General features: G+C 32.9%; 1 protein-coding gene across 1 annotated transcript in view; it reads left to right on the top strand.

Moving 5' to 3' along the window:
• The window catches only part of LOC124360809 (D-2-hydroxyglutarate dehydrogenase, mitochondrial-like), a 31,339-nt gene extending 13,517 nt beyond the window's left edge, over positions 1-17,822 (top strand). The window contains exons 7-8 of the mRNA XM_046814722.1: positions 5,232-5,400; positions 12,773-17,822. Of these exons, the coding sequence (XP_046670678.1) occupies positions 5,232-5,400; positions 12,773-13,029 (426 nt within the window). The 3' untranslated portion in view covers positions 13,030-17,822. The remainder of the gene's footprint in view (positions 1-5,231; positions 5,401-12,772) is intronic.
• The last annotated feature ends 603 nt before the right edge of the window (positions 17,823-18,425 follow it).

Genomic DNA, 18,425 nt, shown 5'->3' with positions numbered 1-18,425 from the left:
CGGCGTGGGCGTGAGTCACCCTACTGAGGAGCGTCGCCTTGCACCCCCGCTCTTCACTTCGCCCATGTCGAGCTTACTGTCGTCACCTGCTATACACTCCGCTTACTGACGCATGTGCTTCCGGCGTGTTGCTAAACATCTTGTTGTTTACTCTTGTTTATGTTGTGGATGGTGTTGTCTTCACAAACACACAATGCCTATGTCATGTGTTGCTTTTGGATGCTTCAATAAAGGAAAACTAGAGGGGATAACTTATCACAAGTAAGCTCAAAACCTTATACGCAGCTGTTACAATTACCATGTTAAAATTTTAAACAATAACCAAACCATATGATTTGCCACAACGTATGTATCGTTGATGACGTGACCTTAAATTAATAATCATTTGACAATTCTAAATAAATTATTGCCTCAGAATCATCAGGCTTCCCAAGTAATGTAATTTGTTTTGGCATAGATTACAATAATTGTAATCTATGGTTATTGGTCGTGAAACCAGAATATAAATATTTTGTTGTAAGTAACTGTTACGTTTTTGTAACTACTTTTGGTTAATTAGCAAAACCATTTTATTTTGGTATACTTGTAACATCATACTGTATTTCAAAATAGCGACAAAGATATACAGCGAAAAATGTTCGTAAACGCATAATGTTATTGCATGATGCGTACTTAGATTACAGCAAGCCTTATTAATCTTATTATAATCTATGGATGCTTACTGTCATTTTTCGCAATGTGTTTCGCTATTGAATTTTATCTTTCAAGTTATGTTTTGTTTTTCACAATTTAATGCCATTTACTGTGTTTTCAGTTTCCCAAAAGGCGCAGAACAACGGCAACGATGGATCAACGCAGTTAGAAGAAAGGATTGGGAGCCGAATCGTCACAGTAGACTCTGCTCTTCACACTTCTGGGAGGCGGATATCGACCGAACATCTCTCTGCAGAGTCCGGATACGAGAAGGAGCGGTACCAGCGATTTTTCCAACTTTCTCTGAGGTAAAAGACCGTAAACCACTTAAAAGAAAAGAAGAGCCAGAAATGTGTTCAACGAGCTCTTTTGTATCACCAACAAAAAAATTTAAAATTGCTCTTGAAAAATGCAAGTCAGATGTCTCGACTTACAAAAAGAAGGTAAAGGTTCTGCAGCAAAATAGAAGACGATTGAAAAAAAGGGTAGCAAATTTAGAATCCATACTAGAATCTCTTAAGGAAAAATTAAATTTTCAACCAGAAGATTGTTCCTTCTTAGGATCAATTTCTCAGAATTCGGACTGTTTGGTAAAGCGAGCGACGGAAAAAACAGTTAACCCTAAAGTGAAAAAGGTTTATGATGAAAGGCTCAAAGCATTTGCTATCACACTCAATTTCTTGTCTCCGAAGGCATACACATACGTACGAAAAACCTTTAACACTGTGTTACCCCATCCTCGGACGTTACGTCGTTGGTACTCAAGTGTCAACGCGGAACCAGGATTTTGTGTCGAGGTTTTACGAGCTTTAAAAGAACATAGCAGCACCGTTTCAAGACAACCAATATGTTCTTTGATGCTAGACTGCATGTCTATAAGACAAAAGCTTGAATGGGATGGGCATAGGTTCCACGGCACCGTGAATGTAGGAAGCACCAATATTGTCAATGACACTGCCCCAATTTCAACTGAGGCACTTGTTATTTACTTGGTTGCCATTAATTCTTCCTGGAAAGTTCCTTTAGGACACTTTTTTGTTGCGTCCACAAAGGGAGATCAACTGAGTACCTTGGTGAAGCAAAGTTTGGAACTACTCCACGACGCAAACCTTAGGGTAGCATCTCTAACTACCGATGGCATTGCTTGCAACATTGCTATGGCTAACAACTTAGGTTGCAAAATAGACGGAAAAAAAACTTAAAATCTTGGTTTCCTCACCCAACCACAAACGATTGAGTGTATTTCTTTTTGGATCCGGCTCACATGTTGAAGCTCGTAAGGAATACGTTGGGAGACCACAAAGTAATGTTTGATGGTGAAAACAATAAAATTGACTGGGGTTATATTCAAAAACTGCATGATCTTCAATCACAAGAAGGCCTTCATTTGGGAAACAAATTGTCAAATACACATATAAATTATGTGAAACAAAAAATGAAGGTAAAACTAACCGCCCAGTTACTAAGCACCTCTGTAGCAGATTCGTTGCAGTATTTGTTAACAAATACAATCGCTGGATTTGAAGGTTGCTCTGCCACCATTAAGTTTGTGCGAACTTTCGACCTACTATTCGATGTGTTGAACTGTCGGAGCATTAAGGCAAAATATTCGAAACAAGCCCTTTATCCAGGAAACTACGAAACAAACTCTGAAATTATGCAGAATGCAAAAGACTACATTGCAAAACTACAAGACAAGAAGAGACAACCAATACTGAATTCGCAAAGAAAAACAGGATTTCTCGGATTTATCGTCTGTATTGAAAGTACAATGGCACTTTACAAAGAGTATGTACAGGCCAATGATTGTAAACTTATGTACTTTCCAGTTTACAAGATCAGTCAAGATCACCTAGAAAGACTGTTCGGGTACATTCGTTCTCGTGGAGGCTTCAACAACAACCCATCATGCAGAGAGTTCACCGGTGCCTTTAAAAGAATTCTACTTCATAAAGAGCTACATGAGACGGAAACAGGAAACACATTGATTCTGAACAAAACATTGATTCTGAGCCTTAAAAATCAGAGGAATGAAGTTCAAGAAATCAATTCAAATACACCAGGGTGGAGGTCCTTGGACGATGAAGAACAAAAATTTTTGGATCAAGAGGAAGCAGGCGAAGAAGAAGAAGTTGTAATGAATATTTTGAGTAACACGTCGAATATTACATGTGATATTGTAGAATATATTGCTGGATATGTTGTAAGTAAGCTTAAAACTGAAATTGTTTGTTGTGAGTGCGTGGAACTTTTGGTAGGCAACGTTTCGTGTTCTCAAAGTTTGGTTAAATGTAAAAATAGGGGGGGTTTAGTGCAACCGTCTGTAGGCTGTAGAAAAGCTCTGTTTAATTGCCGAGTCTGTTGTTAAGTTTAATTTGAACAAAGGAGACATCACTTCAATCAAAAATTTAACTGAAAAGATGACGTCATCAGTAATGAAGAAATGTATAGGAATGGATTTGTTTCCAGGGGACCATTTCCTTGACAATGGCCCCGAACAAAGCCATTTTGTACTTCTTATAAAGGCAATAGCTAAGAAATATTTTAAGTTGAGACTACACCATTTTTCAAAGAAATTCAATGAATCAATACACAAAACCAAACTTAGAAATTATCTCTTGAAAACAGTAACGTTCATGGGGCAATAGTTGGTTCATTGAATTTTAAAGTGTTCAAGTTTTTCAATTGTATTGCATTTTTTGTCTTTTGTTTTGTTTGTCATCATGGTTGGAAATGGTCATCTAAAAACAAATCTATTTCTATATTTTCTTTCTTTTTAGCGCAATTTCAATTGAAAAAGGTCAATAAACTAACATTTATGATATATGACTTAAAAGTTCCTCCTCTTCTCAACTGAGTATTACAGATTAGTTACAATTAACTGAGTTGTAAAGTTGAAACTATATTTTATTGTTTGTTTAAGTATTTTTCCATACTTTATTATAATTAATCTATAAATCTTACTTATTGCCTTACTAATTGTATAATAAATGTTTACAGACTTAACAAAATATTTTATTAAACCTATATACACTTTGTTATAATATGTAAACATAAACTTTAGATATTGTGTTTTAAGATATTTTGAGCTGAAGGATTATAAGGTTTAAAGTCATGTTTCCCTCATCTAATAATTTACCCGCATATACAAACTTTGCTCATATTATAGTATATATGCAAAAAATAAATAGCAAATAAACTCTTAGTTATACTTGTTTAGAGTATTGACTCAGATTAAATTCCTTCATTAATTACATAACTTATGTGATTTTATTTGAAGTAATTACTGTAAACAAGTACAAATAAAGCGTGTTCTACTCACTTTTTATAATATGCTATAATGTACAATACGAGGAAACAGATGGCCCGGCACGGACCGCACGGAGCGTTGAGTTCCAAGCGGTCGCGGCACTCATAAACTAACGTCTCACAAACAATAACTTTCTGGCCAAACCATAAGAGCTAATTAAAAAAGAAAATATGTTCCGAAAACTTCAACTATTCAACAACATTTTCCACCGTTTTTAAACTTGCCTGACCAAAAAAACGGCAAAAGTAGCAGGCGACTAACTTTTTTATGTCAAGTTTTAAAATGTAAACATAATTCTCGACTTTATTTAATTATTTAAATTGCAAAACTAAATTTTTTGAACATTTGAATGATACCACAGGCATCCATAGCTTATTGACTTGACTCATACAAAGTTTCAAAGTATTTTCTTTATTCTAAGTAGGGTAGATCACGAGTTGATTGAAACGGGAGAACTGAATTTTTACATTTTACACTAATCAGAGCGTAGTTTTGAGTTTCTATCCCACGACAACATGGCAGACCTGGCTTCACCTGCCCCAATGTTGGCAAGATAGGCATAGCCCATCTATTTGGTCTTATTGTAATCTATGGCTCCATATCACTGGCAATATATTTTTGCTAGCAAAGATAGTGTATTCCAAACCGTTCCATGAAACTGGCAAAATATGTTTGCCAACAAAGACAGTGTATTCCAAACCGTTCCATGAAACTGGCAAAATATGTTTGCCAACAAAGACAGTGTATTCCAAACCGTTCCATGAGTCTGGGAAGTTAGTTTTGCTGGCAAAGGTGGTTTTTTATATTAGCTCCATAAGACTGGCAAAGTATTTTAGTTGGCAAAGACAGTATATTCCAAACCGTTCCATTAGATTGGCAAATTAGGTCCTCCTGATAGATACAGTGTATTCCAAATAAGGCATTGCTAAGGAATAGTTTGGCCACAAATACAATGTTACACAGGCATGTAAAGTTTTGTAAACATTCATTGAATTTCCAGAACATTTGGCAGCTGCGGGAGCGTATCGCCGAGGCATTGCTAAGGAATAGTTTGGCCACAAATACAATGCTACACAGGCATGTAAAGTTTTGTAAACATTCATTGAATTTCCAGAACATTTGGCAGCTGCGGGAGCGTATCGCCGAGGCATTGCTAAGGAATAGTTTGGCCACAAATACAATGTTACACAGGCATGTAAAGTTTTGTAAACATTCATTGAATTTCCAGAACATTTGGCAGCTGCGGGAGCGTATCGCCGAGGCATTGCTAAGGAATGGCTTTGTCTACAAGTATGATGTCTCCTTGCCTCACGATGATTTCTACCGGCTCATTCCTGTGCTGCAGGAGAGGCTCAAAGGCTCCGAGGCTCAGATCGTCTCCGGCTATGGTCATTTGGGTACTGTCCATGTTTTGAGTCAATAATTCATAGTTTCAAAATTAGATATAACTAAAAATTAGTCGTAAGAAAGTGTTTTAATAGTTTTTGTTAAAAATGTAATTATTTTTATAGTTTAACCACATAAACAGTGAATGGGAAGAGTAAAATATAACCTCATTTAAAACTGGAACTGAATTGGAATATCTAAATTAATTTAGAGCCTGTATGAGGATTTCTTTAACACGCCACTAATAAATCTATTAACTTTCCTATAACGCCAAGAGAAGTAAAAAAATTTGGTTTCTTCAAGTTCAAAGCTAATTTTTGTCATAGCTAAAGTATAAAAGGGAAAAGCAAAAAAAAAAAAAGTATAAAACAGGGCATTTTACTCAAAATTAGCGTAGTTATTGATAAAAATAAAACAGGACTATTTACAAAAACTTATTTAAAGGACTATTTAATTTTATTTCAAATAAATTTCAATTTCTTTGTGAACTATAATTAAACTGAAAAGTGTAATTACATTTTACTATAAAACAAGATAAATATTTCAAACTAATCACAACACTACCACACGATGAAGAATAATAACAAGATATGCAGTAGACACGCACTCGGGACAACCAAGAAAGCAGTAATACACGCCACGGGTATGTTTGGTTTGGTCTGTAGGAAACACAGAACTGAGAAGGTGGTCGGAGTTAGACAAAGGGCGCTCCCCTCTCTCTGCCGCAGAGTGAAGGTCGTTTATAAATACTTCCTCGACAACCGTAATAAACACAGAGCGTGCACCAGGCATTTCGAAGGCATTTTGTGAACTAAAAAATTCTCCAAAAGACATAATCTATAATATGGGACATAACTGTATTTGGCGTTTTACTCAAAGTGTACCGTTCTAATATATCCATCTACGGGGTGGGAAGGGTTAAAAGGAAACTGCCGAATTATAATGTCAAAACTTGTCTGTCTCTGGCACATTATCAAAAGACTTTTTAAATTTTTAATATAGAACAACAGAATAACTGGTTTATACTTACCACTGGAACTTATTTACTGGGTATGGGAAAAAGTGCTGTGTCACTTAAATGTGGGAAACCTTATGCATGTCAAGGAGCAGCATATCGCTATTCCTAAATATACTGGGGTGAGAGGATTGTTAGATAGCTTCATAGATAGATAGATAGATAGATATTTATTGACCACTAGCGGGCCCGGCGCGCTTTGCTGCGCATTTCAATAATTTTTTGCAAAAGTTGCCCGCGGCTTCGCACGCAATTTCCCGTTGAAAACAGTACACTATATTCACTTATTCTTTTTCTATCACATTCTAAACATTGCTGAGATAATTGATAGTCGTTCCATCGTGAGCCTCTTGGGCGTATTATGAAGGTATGTACCATATTCCTGCCTCTATCTAGCTGTTACCCACGGCTTCGCACGCAAATCTTAAGAACCGAAGTCCTTATATTACTTAGTAAATTTTTTTTTTACTATAATAAATTTTAGATTAAATTAGTTATATCTCCGATGCCACGATTGAGCTTGCTTTGTTGTCTCGATCGAGAGAATATGTACACACGGAGTTTTTGAGAACCATACTTCTGTCAAAAAAAACAACTAAGGTTGATTTTATAACATTCTTTATATTTGTAGCCAACGTAAGATAGTAATTATGATATCTGCATTACTCTTCTGATCAAGCATGAGCATGGTTTATATTAAATAAATATTGCAGTTAAAGGTGAATTTTTACGTCAAATTTGAATTGTATTATCTGGATAGTAAAGTCTATGTTTAACAGTGATTGCAAAAACAGTTTAAACAAAATTTGTCGTTTCTCTTAAGCTTACTCTATGCTTTAAAACTATAAGTGTAATATATGTTTACAAAGAACAGCTGATTAAAAATTTGAAAAGATGTTAACATATGTTTGCTGCAATGCATTTCTTATGGGTATTTCTGTAACCAGTGGGGCGGAATCCTGAATCGGGAAAGGGATGGGCATAGCTTATAAACCTTCTCCGTGGAAAAATACATATACGTACAAATTTTCATCATGATCGGTCCAATAGTTCACGATTCCATAAAGGACAAACATACAAACATTCATTTTTATATATATAGATTAAGCAATTACAAAAATTACAATAGGTCTTGTCAAGAAATTTTAAAACTACTACAACCAGCAGTAATATATATAGTTAGTAAAAAATTCAAAAATGAGAGCAGACAACAAAAAATAATAACTTGCATTAGCCCCTGGTAGATCCTCACTGTATCCTCAAGTAATATTCTAGGTAACCTTCTGAAATACACATAACAGTTACACATAACAAATAACAAAATTACAAATAACAAACCAGTTAACAATAACCAATAAGATAACAGATATAAAATTTTGAGTCATCACAGAGCAACAATTCAAATTAACAAGAACATTAACAAGAATAGAGGCTATAGATTACTAACAAGTAGTGTAACAAAGAACAGATAGCTAACATATATTAAAATTGGAAAATAGGCCTATTATATTATAAAACAATTTCACATACAAGAAATTCATCAACAGAATACATAGGATTCAGTTTAAGCCATTTATACAGTCTGTCGGAGAACATCTTATCACATATTAATTCTACCAGGCACATTGGCAACTTATTATCCAGTTTTGCAGCAAGTGTATGGTGATATTTTTGTGTCCTTGTCAATCTACATCTTGTTACATCGATTTTATTTCTAAACCTAGTATTATGGACATGGATTACCGACCTGGACTTAAAACTATCAATATCCTTTCTCACAATCTTAATTATTTCATAAATATACAAATTAACAACAGTAAGAATTCCTGTTTCTACAAACAAGGGCTTACAGTGTTCTTGCACCAAGGAGTTGGTCAAGATCCTGAGAGCTTTCTTTTGCAAAATTAAAACATTTCCAATTCCTACACCATTACCCCAAACAATCAAGCCATACCTCAGAGTACTCTCAAAAAAAGCAAGATAGGATCTTAAATAGACCTTAGGAACAATTTTCTTTAAACTACATAGTAAAAATATGACTCTAGACAACTTCTTACACACAAACTCAATATGGCATTTCCATGATAATTTACAATCAATGTGTATACCCAACAAATTTACATTCTCAAAGTATTCATCAGATTGATATGTACTATTCAATGATACAATCATCTTTTTAGTTTTTTCAGCGTTTAAAAAAAGACCATTGACAGTAAACCAGTTAACAGCTTTGTCAAAACTCTCCTGAGAGGTGTGTTCAAGAGAATTAATGTTATTGTGACAAGAAACCAAGGAGGTATTATCTGCATAAACAGTGGAAAAACAATCAACATTACAAGAAACATCATTAATTAAAATTAAGAAGAGCACTCCAGTTTACTTAGAATGACTACAGGAGTGGGAGGTGCTCTCTTAGTGTAAAGATTCTTTTAAGTCTAAAAATAACTTATACTTATAGGAGGGGGAGGGGTTTGCCGGGAGGGGAGTTGGGGAAACTGGAGTGGGAGGAGCAGGAATTACTTTGTCATTAGAACTTTTGTTTCATGTTTTTCAGAATACCATGAAATAAAAAAAAATAGGATTGTATTATAGAAAACCTGACCTATAGTAAAACAACTGTAGAATAAACAACTGAACTGCCTTATTGATATCCTGATCAAAATAGGCCAATACACTTCCAAAAAAAGGTTTTAAGCATAACATGTAAAAACACTAGAAAATAATTAACAAAAGCAACAAAATAGTTATGGTTACCAAAGGTTAATGAAACGATCACCATGCCACGCCGTCTGAGTAAGCTCGGCTAAGAGAAACATAGTGCAACTGGCTCGGCTAGCTGCACAATCTACAGCAGACAAAGGGTTAATAATAGTTATTACAGACATACACCTTACTGGATACCGGAATTAATGCCTCAGTAGTGTAAATAATGAAACATTTGGATTTAGCTATACTACGAGTATTTTACTTATGCAGCTTCTCCTTCCTGGTCATCTTACTGAAACTACAATTAGCTGATCCACTCCAACTTTTGTATGTGCACACTATTCAACTTCAAGCACATCATTTTTCTATATAAATGCTATAGAGAAATACATTTGTAGCAGTCCATCACAATACATTTCATTTTGGTTATTCGTTTGTAAAAGATATTTACTTTTAATAATTCCCAGGTTTAAGTTAAATAACAGTTTTTATACTAACCGAGGCATTAAAATTCAATTTTGACAATTCGATATGTGCAATATAATATTTGTCAGACTTGCTTTAGGCAATTCTCGTATTTAATACACTACTTCCTGAGTGTCGAGTTATAAGTGAGGTAAATTGGAGGTTAAAATCCAATTTAGTTTTATGTCAACTTTCGCTGGTAGACTTCCTTGAAGTTTCCCATTGACCAGTGCTTGTCAAATTTAAACATTTGTCCACTTTTTTATCTTCAGGTAATTTATATAATAATGGTATCCATCATTGGCTTATATTAACCCACTGGCTTATATTAACCCACTGGCTTATATTAACCCATTGGCTTATACATATTTTTACTATCAGCTCAACTGGAGTTATCCTATTAAAAATGTTAAAAACGTAAGAGTTTTGTTATGTTTATAAAAAAATTATTTTTCAAGTTATTTGGTTATATTTTATATCTTTTTGGATTAACATGAAATGGGCTTTAATAATAAATAGATAGTGATATATTTGGTCATAATTTAAAAATAATAATGCTGTACAAATTTAAAAAGTTTTGGAATTTTTTAAATTTTGAATTTTTTTTACTCAAATAATATAAAATAAAATACCCCATTGTTGCTTTTATTTTATTTGAAATGTATTTCTCTACCTAGCAATACTAGAATATGTGTATATATATATATAATATATATATATATATATATATATATATATATATATATATGTATGTATATTTTGTCAGAATAAATGTTTTTTCTAAATACTGAAAATTCCAAGAATATTGATTTTTTTCTCTTGTACTACACTAATATTCTTATAGTAACTTATTATTCATTTAAATTTCAATTAACTGTAGTATTGTAGTTTTTCTTATGTGTTACAACAATATTAGTCTAATTTATACTAACATTTGGTTGAAAAAGGAGTTTTAAAAAAAATTATTTAGATGGCGCTGTACTTGTCACGGAAATGTTCCGTGATATAAATTTTGAGCCCAGACTAGCTGTCATGGAACCGTTCCGTGATACAAGGCCAATGGGTTAACCCTCCATCTGTAAGATGACTAGTGACTAGTCACTAAAAAATGTTTCTTCAATGTTGAACGACTAGTCACTAGTCGATTTGCCAGTCATCTATTTAATCAAACTATTGCTATCGGAAATACAACTTGAGTAGGACAAATATTATATCAAATTAATTGTGATGTTTCAGTGATTAATTTTATGTATAGTTTATTGAATAATAATGCGTAATAAGTATGCACCAAAATTATAAAGTTGCAATACAAATGTTGGTTTGCCGTGTCTGGTTGCACACTTCAAGAGAGTGTGAAAAAACGGGACTTTTTTCCCTATACCTTTGCCATGGGAAACTTCGCTTAGTAATGAGTTTGGCAACATCATTGCATTCAGAATTTATTACCGAACAAGATCATCTGCTTCAAACATCTTTTTGTTAATATATCTTGCAAAGAAAAACTTTCGACGCAACCATTGTTTGCAACATTTCTGTAATGTTAGACAACTAGCCGCTAGTATATATATATATATATATATATATATATATATATTGTAATATTAGAGTTGTGTTGGTATTAAACGACATCAAACTTTTCCATGTAGTGAAATTTTCCATTAAGTGGTACAGTTAAATTTAAGGGGTTTTTTTTTTCCCCCTTGGGGCGGCCTACTGCCATGCACTTAAGCCTCAAGGGCCTTTTGCGCACCCCGGAAACACCATGAGGCCTACCAGTCTACAACTTCAGCAGTTCAACAAACCGCCGAAAACAACCTATCAAGTCCTCCTGGGAAAACTCGCCACCCCTGTTCAAGCTACCAAAGATGGCATACCGCTCTCTTGCTATTGCTATTGCAGGGCAATCAAAGAGCAGGTGCTCAGCAGTCACCTCCTGCTCATTACACCTTCCACAGAGCAGATCCTCCTGAAGGATGCCAACTCTGTGTAGATGCTTCTTCAGGTGACCATGCCCCGTAATGAGACCAATGACCTTAGAAGACATTGATCTGTTTAATGAGAGAAGGTCCGAAGCCACCTTGGAGGAAGGTGACTGTAATACCATTCTACTCACTCTCAAACCCGGATGCACTGTACGATAGGACTTTATAACTTTGAGAGGACTATGGCCGCCATATTGATTGATGCACCGGCATTACTCATTATGTATTTTAAACTTTTGTTTGTGAATTCTAAACTTTTACCTATAAACTATACCGTGATCAAGGGTTTATTTGTGATTCATTTATTTTATACAAATTTTGTGATATTCACAGGTTTGTAGGATAAACTGTGATATAAAAATCGTTATACCTAGGCCTATGCCAAGATTACAAATAATGTTTATCTCATCATTTTTTATTTATTGAACACTATGAGTGATCTAGTAAATAAGTCAGATGAACTATAAGATTTTATTATAATAAATTTACTTCATTTTTAGCATTTTCTGACAGTGTACTATGTGTTTTTTGCAAATTTTATTTGTTAACAAAACACTTCGTAGGAATTCCAACAAACATTTTAGATTTAAAAGTTTTTTTTTAATATATATATTCTTTTCAGAACTTTTATGCTCTACAACATAGAAAAGGTCTCAAAATATAATAAGCACATAGAAAATATATAAAAATGTTAGAACATGTATATGTCATTTTTTGTAAAAAGAAAAACAACAACATTTTAGTATTTACCAAAAACAATTTAAAATTTTGAAAAAAGTGGAATTTTTAATTTTTTGCATAAAAAACCTTTTTTAAGACATTTTGTATATTTTGAAAAGTAATTAAAAAAATGTATTAATTTATTATATAAGGCTTTACTTTTGGATATTCTTGATTCAGTTTTTTTTTTTTTTTTACTTATAATAAAAAACAAAAATCTAATTTTAAATAAAAAATGTATCCAACTGCATATAAATGTTCCTTGTTTTGTACTAAAAAATAGTATATACAATAGTGTGTGTACTTTACTTCAATAATAAATATTCTACATAGATTTGAATGAAGGGGAATAAACAACTCGCAAAATAGTGCCTGTCTTTATAGGAATTTCATCTGCCAGATGCAGGGTTAAAGCATTTATCCAAAGTCATGTTTTTGGAATATTTTTTAAATTTTTTTACCTTTCATAAAGTGATGACGGAAGTGTTTGTATAGGAGACGGCAACCTCCACCTGAACATCTGCAGTCCGCAGTTCTCGTCGGAGTTGCTCGCTCAGATCGAGCCCTTTGTCTTCGAGTGGATCAGCAAGCGAGGGGGCAGCATCAGTGCAGAACACGGCATCGGCTTCAAGAAGACCAAGTTCCTGAAGTTCTCGAAGAGTGACGCTGCAATCCGCACCATGCTCCAGCTCAAACACCTGTTTGATCCTCAGGGCATCCTGAACCCCTACAAGGTCCTGCCACTCGAGTGAAGCGTGGTACGAGTTTTTCGTTGTTCTTGCCATCAGTGTTCTAAATTAACATTAAAACTATCGATGAATAGGATGTAGTTACAGAGAGGTAAATAGGGGAAGGCAATAATGTTTAAATAACAATGAATATGTATAGTGTATATAATATTATTTTAAAACTCCCTTTTAACTAGGTGTATGCAAAAGATATATTTCTAAAGCCATCTCATATTTTTTATAAAAATGTATTAGTGTACCTATTTGAATAAAAATAAATTCAAATTAAAAATACAATATTCTTGATACAAAAACTGCATGGCATTTTTAAATAATAGGACTAGGTTTTAAAACATGAACAGAACTTTATAAACAATGTATTTCAAATGTATATGAATTCACTTGTTACTGCATATCTTTAGTACTTAATACAGTTAAACATAAATATACTACAATTTTGTGAGAAAATATATTTTTAGTAAATAAAATCAATTTTTAAATACATACGTAAGGTACATGGTATTTAAATTGTTTTGAAATTTGAAATTAAGGAAAAAATCACTCTGAATAACCACTAATTAGACAAACTTGGATAATTCAAACATTTTTTATTTAAATGTTTATACTTATCTCTTGAAATTTTATACAATTGTAATGAAATCTGCATAATTAGATATCTTGGACAGTTTAATTATTTTATTAGTCCCTTGAACATAAAATTAATCAAGTTTCACTATACCATTAAAGTAATAAGGTTTCATGTCAAACAAACAATTGATAAGCACTGGAAATGTTAAATTACAAATTTACCTATTTACAAATTAAAACGAGAATCTGAGTATTAACTGACGATTCATTGGTTGATAAAATTATCAACTAAGTAAAATGCTTCTTATCAAAATAGTTTCAGTTTTAATTTTAATTTGGATGGAACAATTTTGGAGTTTATTTATATCGTGAAGATTTATAGAAATATTGAGATTCATCACTATCACTAAGTCAGTCCTATCTTTACCGTCTCATCTTAAAAAAAAAGATAATGAAAAACTTTAGAATCAGAATATTGTATGTACAAATATTACATGGAACCTCTTAAAATTAGCATGTCTTTTTTGAGTGTTGAAATTATCGTTCAAAGTATCAAATCTTTTTTTAACTTTTATTTAGTATAAATCGTATTAAATTTAATTAGTTGTAGAAATATAATATCTTTTAGCGAAGTTTTCTCTGGAAAAAACATTTTCATTCAATGTCTGTTAAAATTTAATTTGTTTGATTTTCATGTTGCTGATCACCACAATTAAAATTTTCTTTTTAATTTATTTAAAACTGTAACTAAACATCCATCATTTGGTCTTCATTTTAACCTTGTATTAATCTGAATTATTAGGTAATTGTATTAAGGTATTGTAACAATAGCCAAATATACTGTGTTTGAAGTTTGTTATTGACAACGGTTTATTTCAAAGAATAATAGGATTTTGAACATTTGCCATCATTTTTTTTTAATTTGGTATATTTTTTATCAAATGTAAATTAAATTAACCTGGTAGTCTTAGATGTACAGAATGAAATGTATTTTTAAATGCAACATGTACAATGTATTATTCTCAATGGATTTGAATTGAATATAACTTATTATGTCACAATACTCAAAGTGCACATTGTTCACCATTAAAAATTTACTATGGGACACAATGTCCAAATAACACTGAAAATTCCTTGTTTTTATCTCAATAAAACTATGCAACAAATTAGCATTCAATAACAATAAGATACATCTTATTCCATATGTTGTCTTAAATAGCACAGTAATATCAAAATTTTCTCAGGTGTGTAAGGAAACTATGTGATTAGTATCTGAGACAAATTTAGATGAAATCCTTATAAGTTTTCTTTATCATTATTATTCTCTTCCTTTACTTTTGTCACACTACGTTCTTGTAAAACATTTTGCATTGAACACACTTCTGTTTTTTATATTCTATAATAACATCTATAGCTGGTGGGGAGAATCCATCTTCTACATTTTCATTACCTGAAAAAGAAAACACAACTATGTTCAAAACAAGATTTGGCAAAACTAATCAAAATCCATATGCGTATTACATATGTAATATATTTTTTATGTTCTGAATAAAACATACACAGTGTCTCAAAAACAAAATAGATTCTATGGGATTGTTACCTTTGTTTGTGATGTTCTATATGGTTTCCACTGTTGACAAAAAGATAGTCTATTTCCAAACATATAACAAGGGCAAAAGTTAGACTTCCTATTATCCAGCCAAATAAAGGCGTAAAAATAAATGAAAATACAACTACTTTACAATTCATTTTAGCAGCTAGTGACTTTTACATATATTTTTTCTCTTTTTATGTGGTGAAAAGTATGTATTTTAATGTGTTGGACATTTGCAAGCAAAAAGAGGTTCTGGCTATATTTTAAAAATATTTTGTCCTCATTACAAATAATAAAATCGGAGGCTTTAATCCTCTAGAAATATGAATAGTATATTTCATATGTTTACAGATCTTGATAGTAGTGCTTTGGCCTGTACAGGAACACATTGTCATGAAGGTTTTAAAATCTCACTAATATAGAGTACTCAGGCTTGAATCTGTTCACATGTTTTATAAGTATAAATACATTACATGGACTGAAATTCCACTAGTCGATTAATAGTTTGATCTGTGATATAGAGTTCTAGGGTGTAAGTTACACTAGTACATGCTCATAAGTTACACTTACATAGTGTACGCTCATGAGCTACACTATCCATGTATATCCTCTTGAGCTACACTATCCATAGTATATCCTCATGAGCTACACTATCCATAGTATATCCTCATGAGCTACACTATACATAGTGTATGATCATGATTTACATTATCCATAGACTATCCTCATGATTTACATTATCCATAGACTATCCTCATGAGCTACACATCCATATTATATCCTCATGAGCTACACTATCCATATTATATCCTCATGAGCTACACTATCCATAGTATATCCTCATGAGCTACACTATCCATAGTATATCCTCATGAGCTACACTATCCATAGTATATCCTCATGAGCTACACTATCCATAGTATATGCTCATGAGCTACAATATCCATATTATATCCTCATGAGCTACAATATCCATATTATATCCTCATGAGCTACACTATCCATAGTATATGCTCATGAGCTACACTATCCATAGTGTATCCTCATGAGCTACACTATCCATAGTATATGCTCATGAGTTACATTATCCATTGTATATCCTCATGATCTACAATATCCATAGTGTATGCTCATGAGTTACATTATCCATTGTATATCCCCATGATCTACAATATCCATAGTATATCCTCATGAGCTACACTATCCATAGTGTATGCTCATGACCTACACTCATAGTATATGCTCATGATTTGTTTGTAAAGAACTTGGATAATTTGAACGCTTTTACTTAAAATTCATGGAGAATTCAATCTTTTCTTCTGGTTTTTTGTCATTTGTGTAATATAAAAATAGGGTGCTTAATATTAATTATGTTTTTGATTATTTGAAATGTTTATTCATTATACATTTCCGAGTAGAATTCCTAAAAGTAGACTATGTAATTTAGAAAGTGTTTTCTTGTATTTGATTTACCATAGCTGAGCAAATGGCTTCTCAGAGTGTTGTTGTACTGATTGAGTAAAATGAGTCGTACAATATTTACAAAAATAAAGCCTCCTCGCCATACCTTTGTTTAGCCATCACTGTAGTGACGCATCTGTCAAAGTGAAAGTGTACGATCTGCTCATAATTATTTCCTTATTGCATAAGTTTTTGTACAATCTTTGTAGATAGCTTCTGAATGCCTTTCCAGATTTAGTGAAATAAAAATACCACTACATTCATTCTAATCATAACAAATTTCAGAATCGTTTTTACTGCCTCGAAACTTACAAATTGGCACAGCCACATTTCCCCCCGAACTAACTAAAATACAATACAAGTATTATTACAGAGAGCAACAGTGTAACAGTGATCTCCTTATACCGAAAAAACTGCAACGGTTTAGAATATTGCCGCTGGAGTTCAACACTTGTCAAAAGAGAACGGTAAAGCAGTGCAAGTCGATCTGGTTCTGCAGTGGCAGTGAGTTGTCCAAGTCGATTCAAGTTTGGCGTGCACGAGAGGGTTAAGTAAAAGTTGTGGAGCATTTTTTATTGCATTTTCCAAATTTAAAAATTTTCAAATTTTAAGAATACAAAAAAACCAAAACTCAAAATTTCTAAATAGAGATCTACAATAAATTGTATACCAAATAAAAGGTCTTTTTAAAAGAAACATTTTTGTTGTGTTTAAACCTTTTTCTAACTCTTACCGTTTATAAATGGCAGTTTCCAAATTTGATATTTTAAAATTCTCCAAAAGCACCCCTATCCCCCAAATTGGGACATTTTACAATGTTGAAAATAGTTTAATTGGATTCTGTTTAATTAGAACAAAATGAGAAAGAAAAAAGGTTAAAGTAATTTATTCTGATAGCTATAAATACTGCATGGGTGGTCTGCCTCACTCTGAAGTCAAAATTACATTTTCATTCCTTTTGAATACACTTGTGTAATTGTAATTTGTGTTCAATTCTAATATTTTCATCCCTTGCTATTCAAATTATCCAAGTTCCACCGTCTAAAAATATGTATATACTGTAAGAAGCCAATTTTTAAAAATAATGCTGTGTCTTATTTTATTGTTACCATCACTGAGAGTTGGTCTGTAAAAACAATTGTTTGAATAAAGATGTTATTATTTTTCATTAAAAGTGTATGTTATTTCCGAGTCAAAGTGTCTTGTTTTCATAACGTTTAAGAAATGTTCTGCATAATAAAAAAGGAAATACAACTAGAGAAGGTTAATTTGTGACATGGTTTTGCAGCCGTTTTGTAATAGTAGCAATTTTCACATACACCATACACTTAGAATATTATATACACTTATATAAATTATGTACTAAAAATTATATTTAATAATTAAAAACTATGGGACTTTTATTACATTCATATGTGTCTGTTACCGCACACGTCACATGTGGCTGTTACCGCACACACATTTGGCTGTTACCGCACACACATGTGGCTGTTACCGCACACACATGTGGCTGTTACCGCACACACATGTGGCTGTTACCGCACACACATGTGGCTGTTATCGCACACACATGGGGCTGTTATCACGCACACACATGGGGCTGTTATCACGCACACGTGGGGCTGTTTCTTGTGCCTTCACTCCATTCCCGTGTTTTCTGTAATCTGAAAACCGTGTCGTACGTTTGATCACTGAAATCTGTTATTGTCACCTACGTGAAGAGATCCAGTAACATCAAAACACGGAGCACTAGTAATAGTTTTGTCTCATTTCAGTT

Source organism: Homalodisca vitripennis, chromosome 4, assembly GCF_021130785.1.
Source record: "Homalodisca vitripennis isolate AUS2020 chromosome 4, UT_GWSS_2.1, whole genome shotgun sequence".
Taxonomy (NCBI): Eukaryota; Metazoa; Arthropoda; class Insecta; order Hemiptera; family Cicadellidae; genus Homalodisca; species Homalodisca vitripennis.
This window is presented reverse-complemented; position numbering and strand designations above follow the sequence as displayed.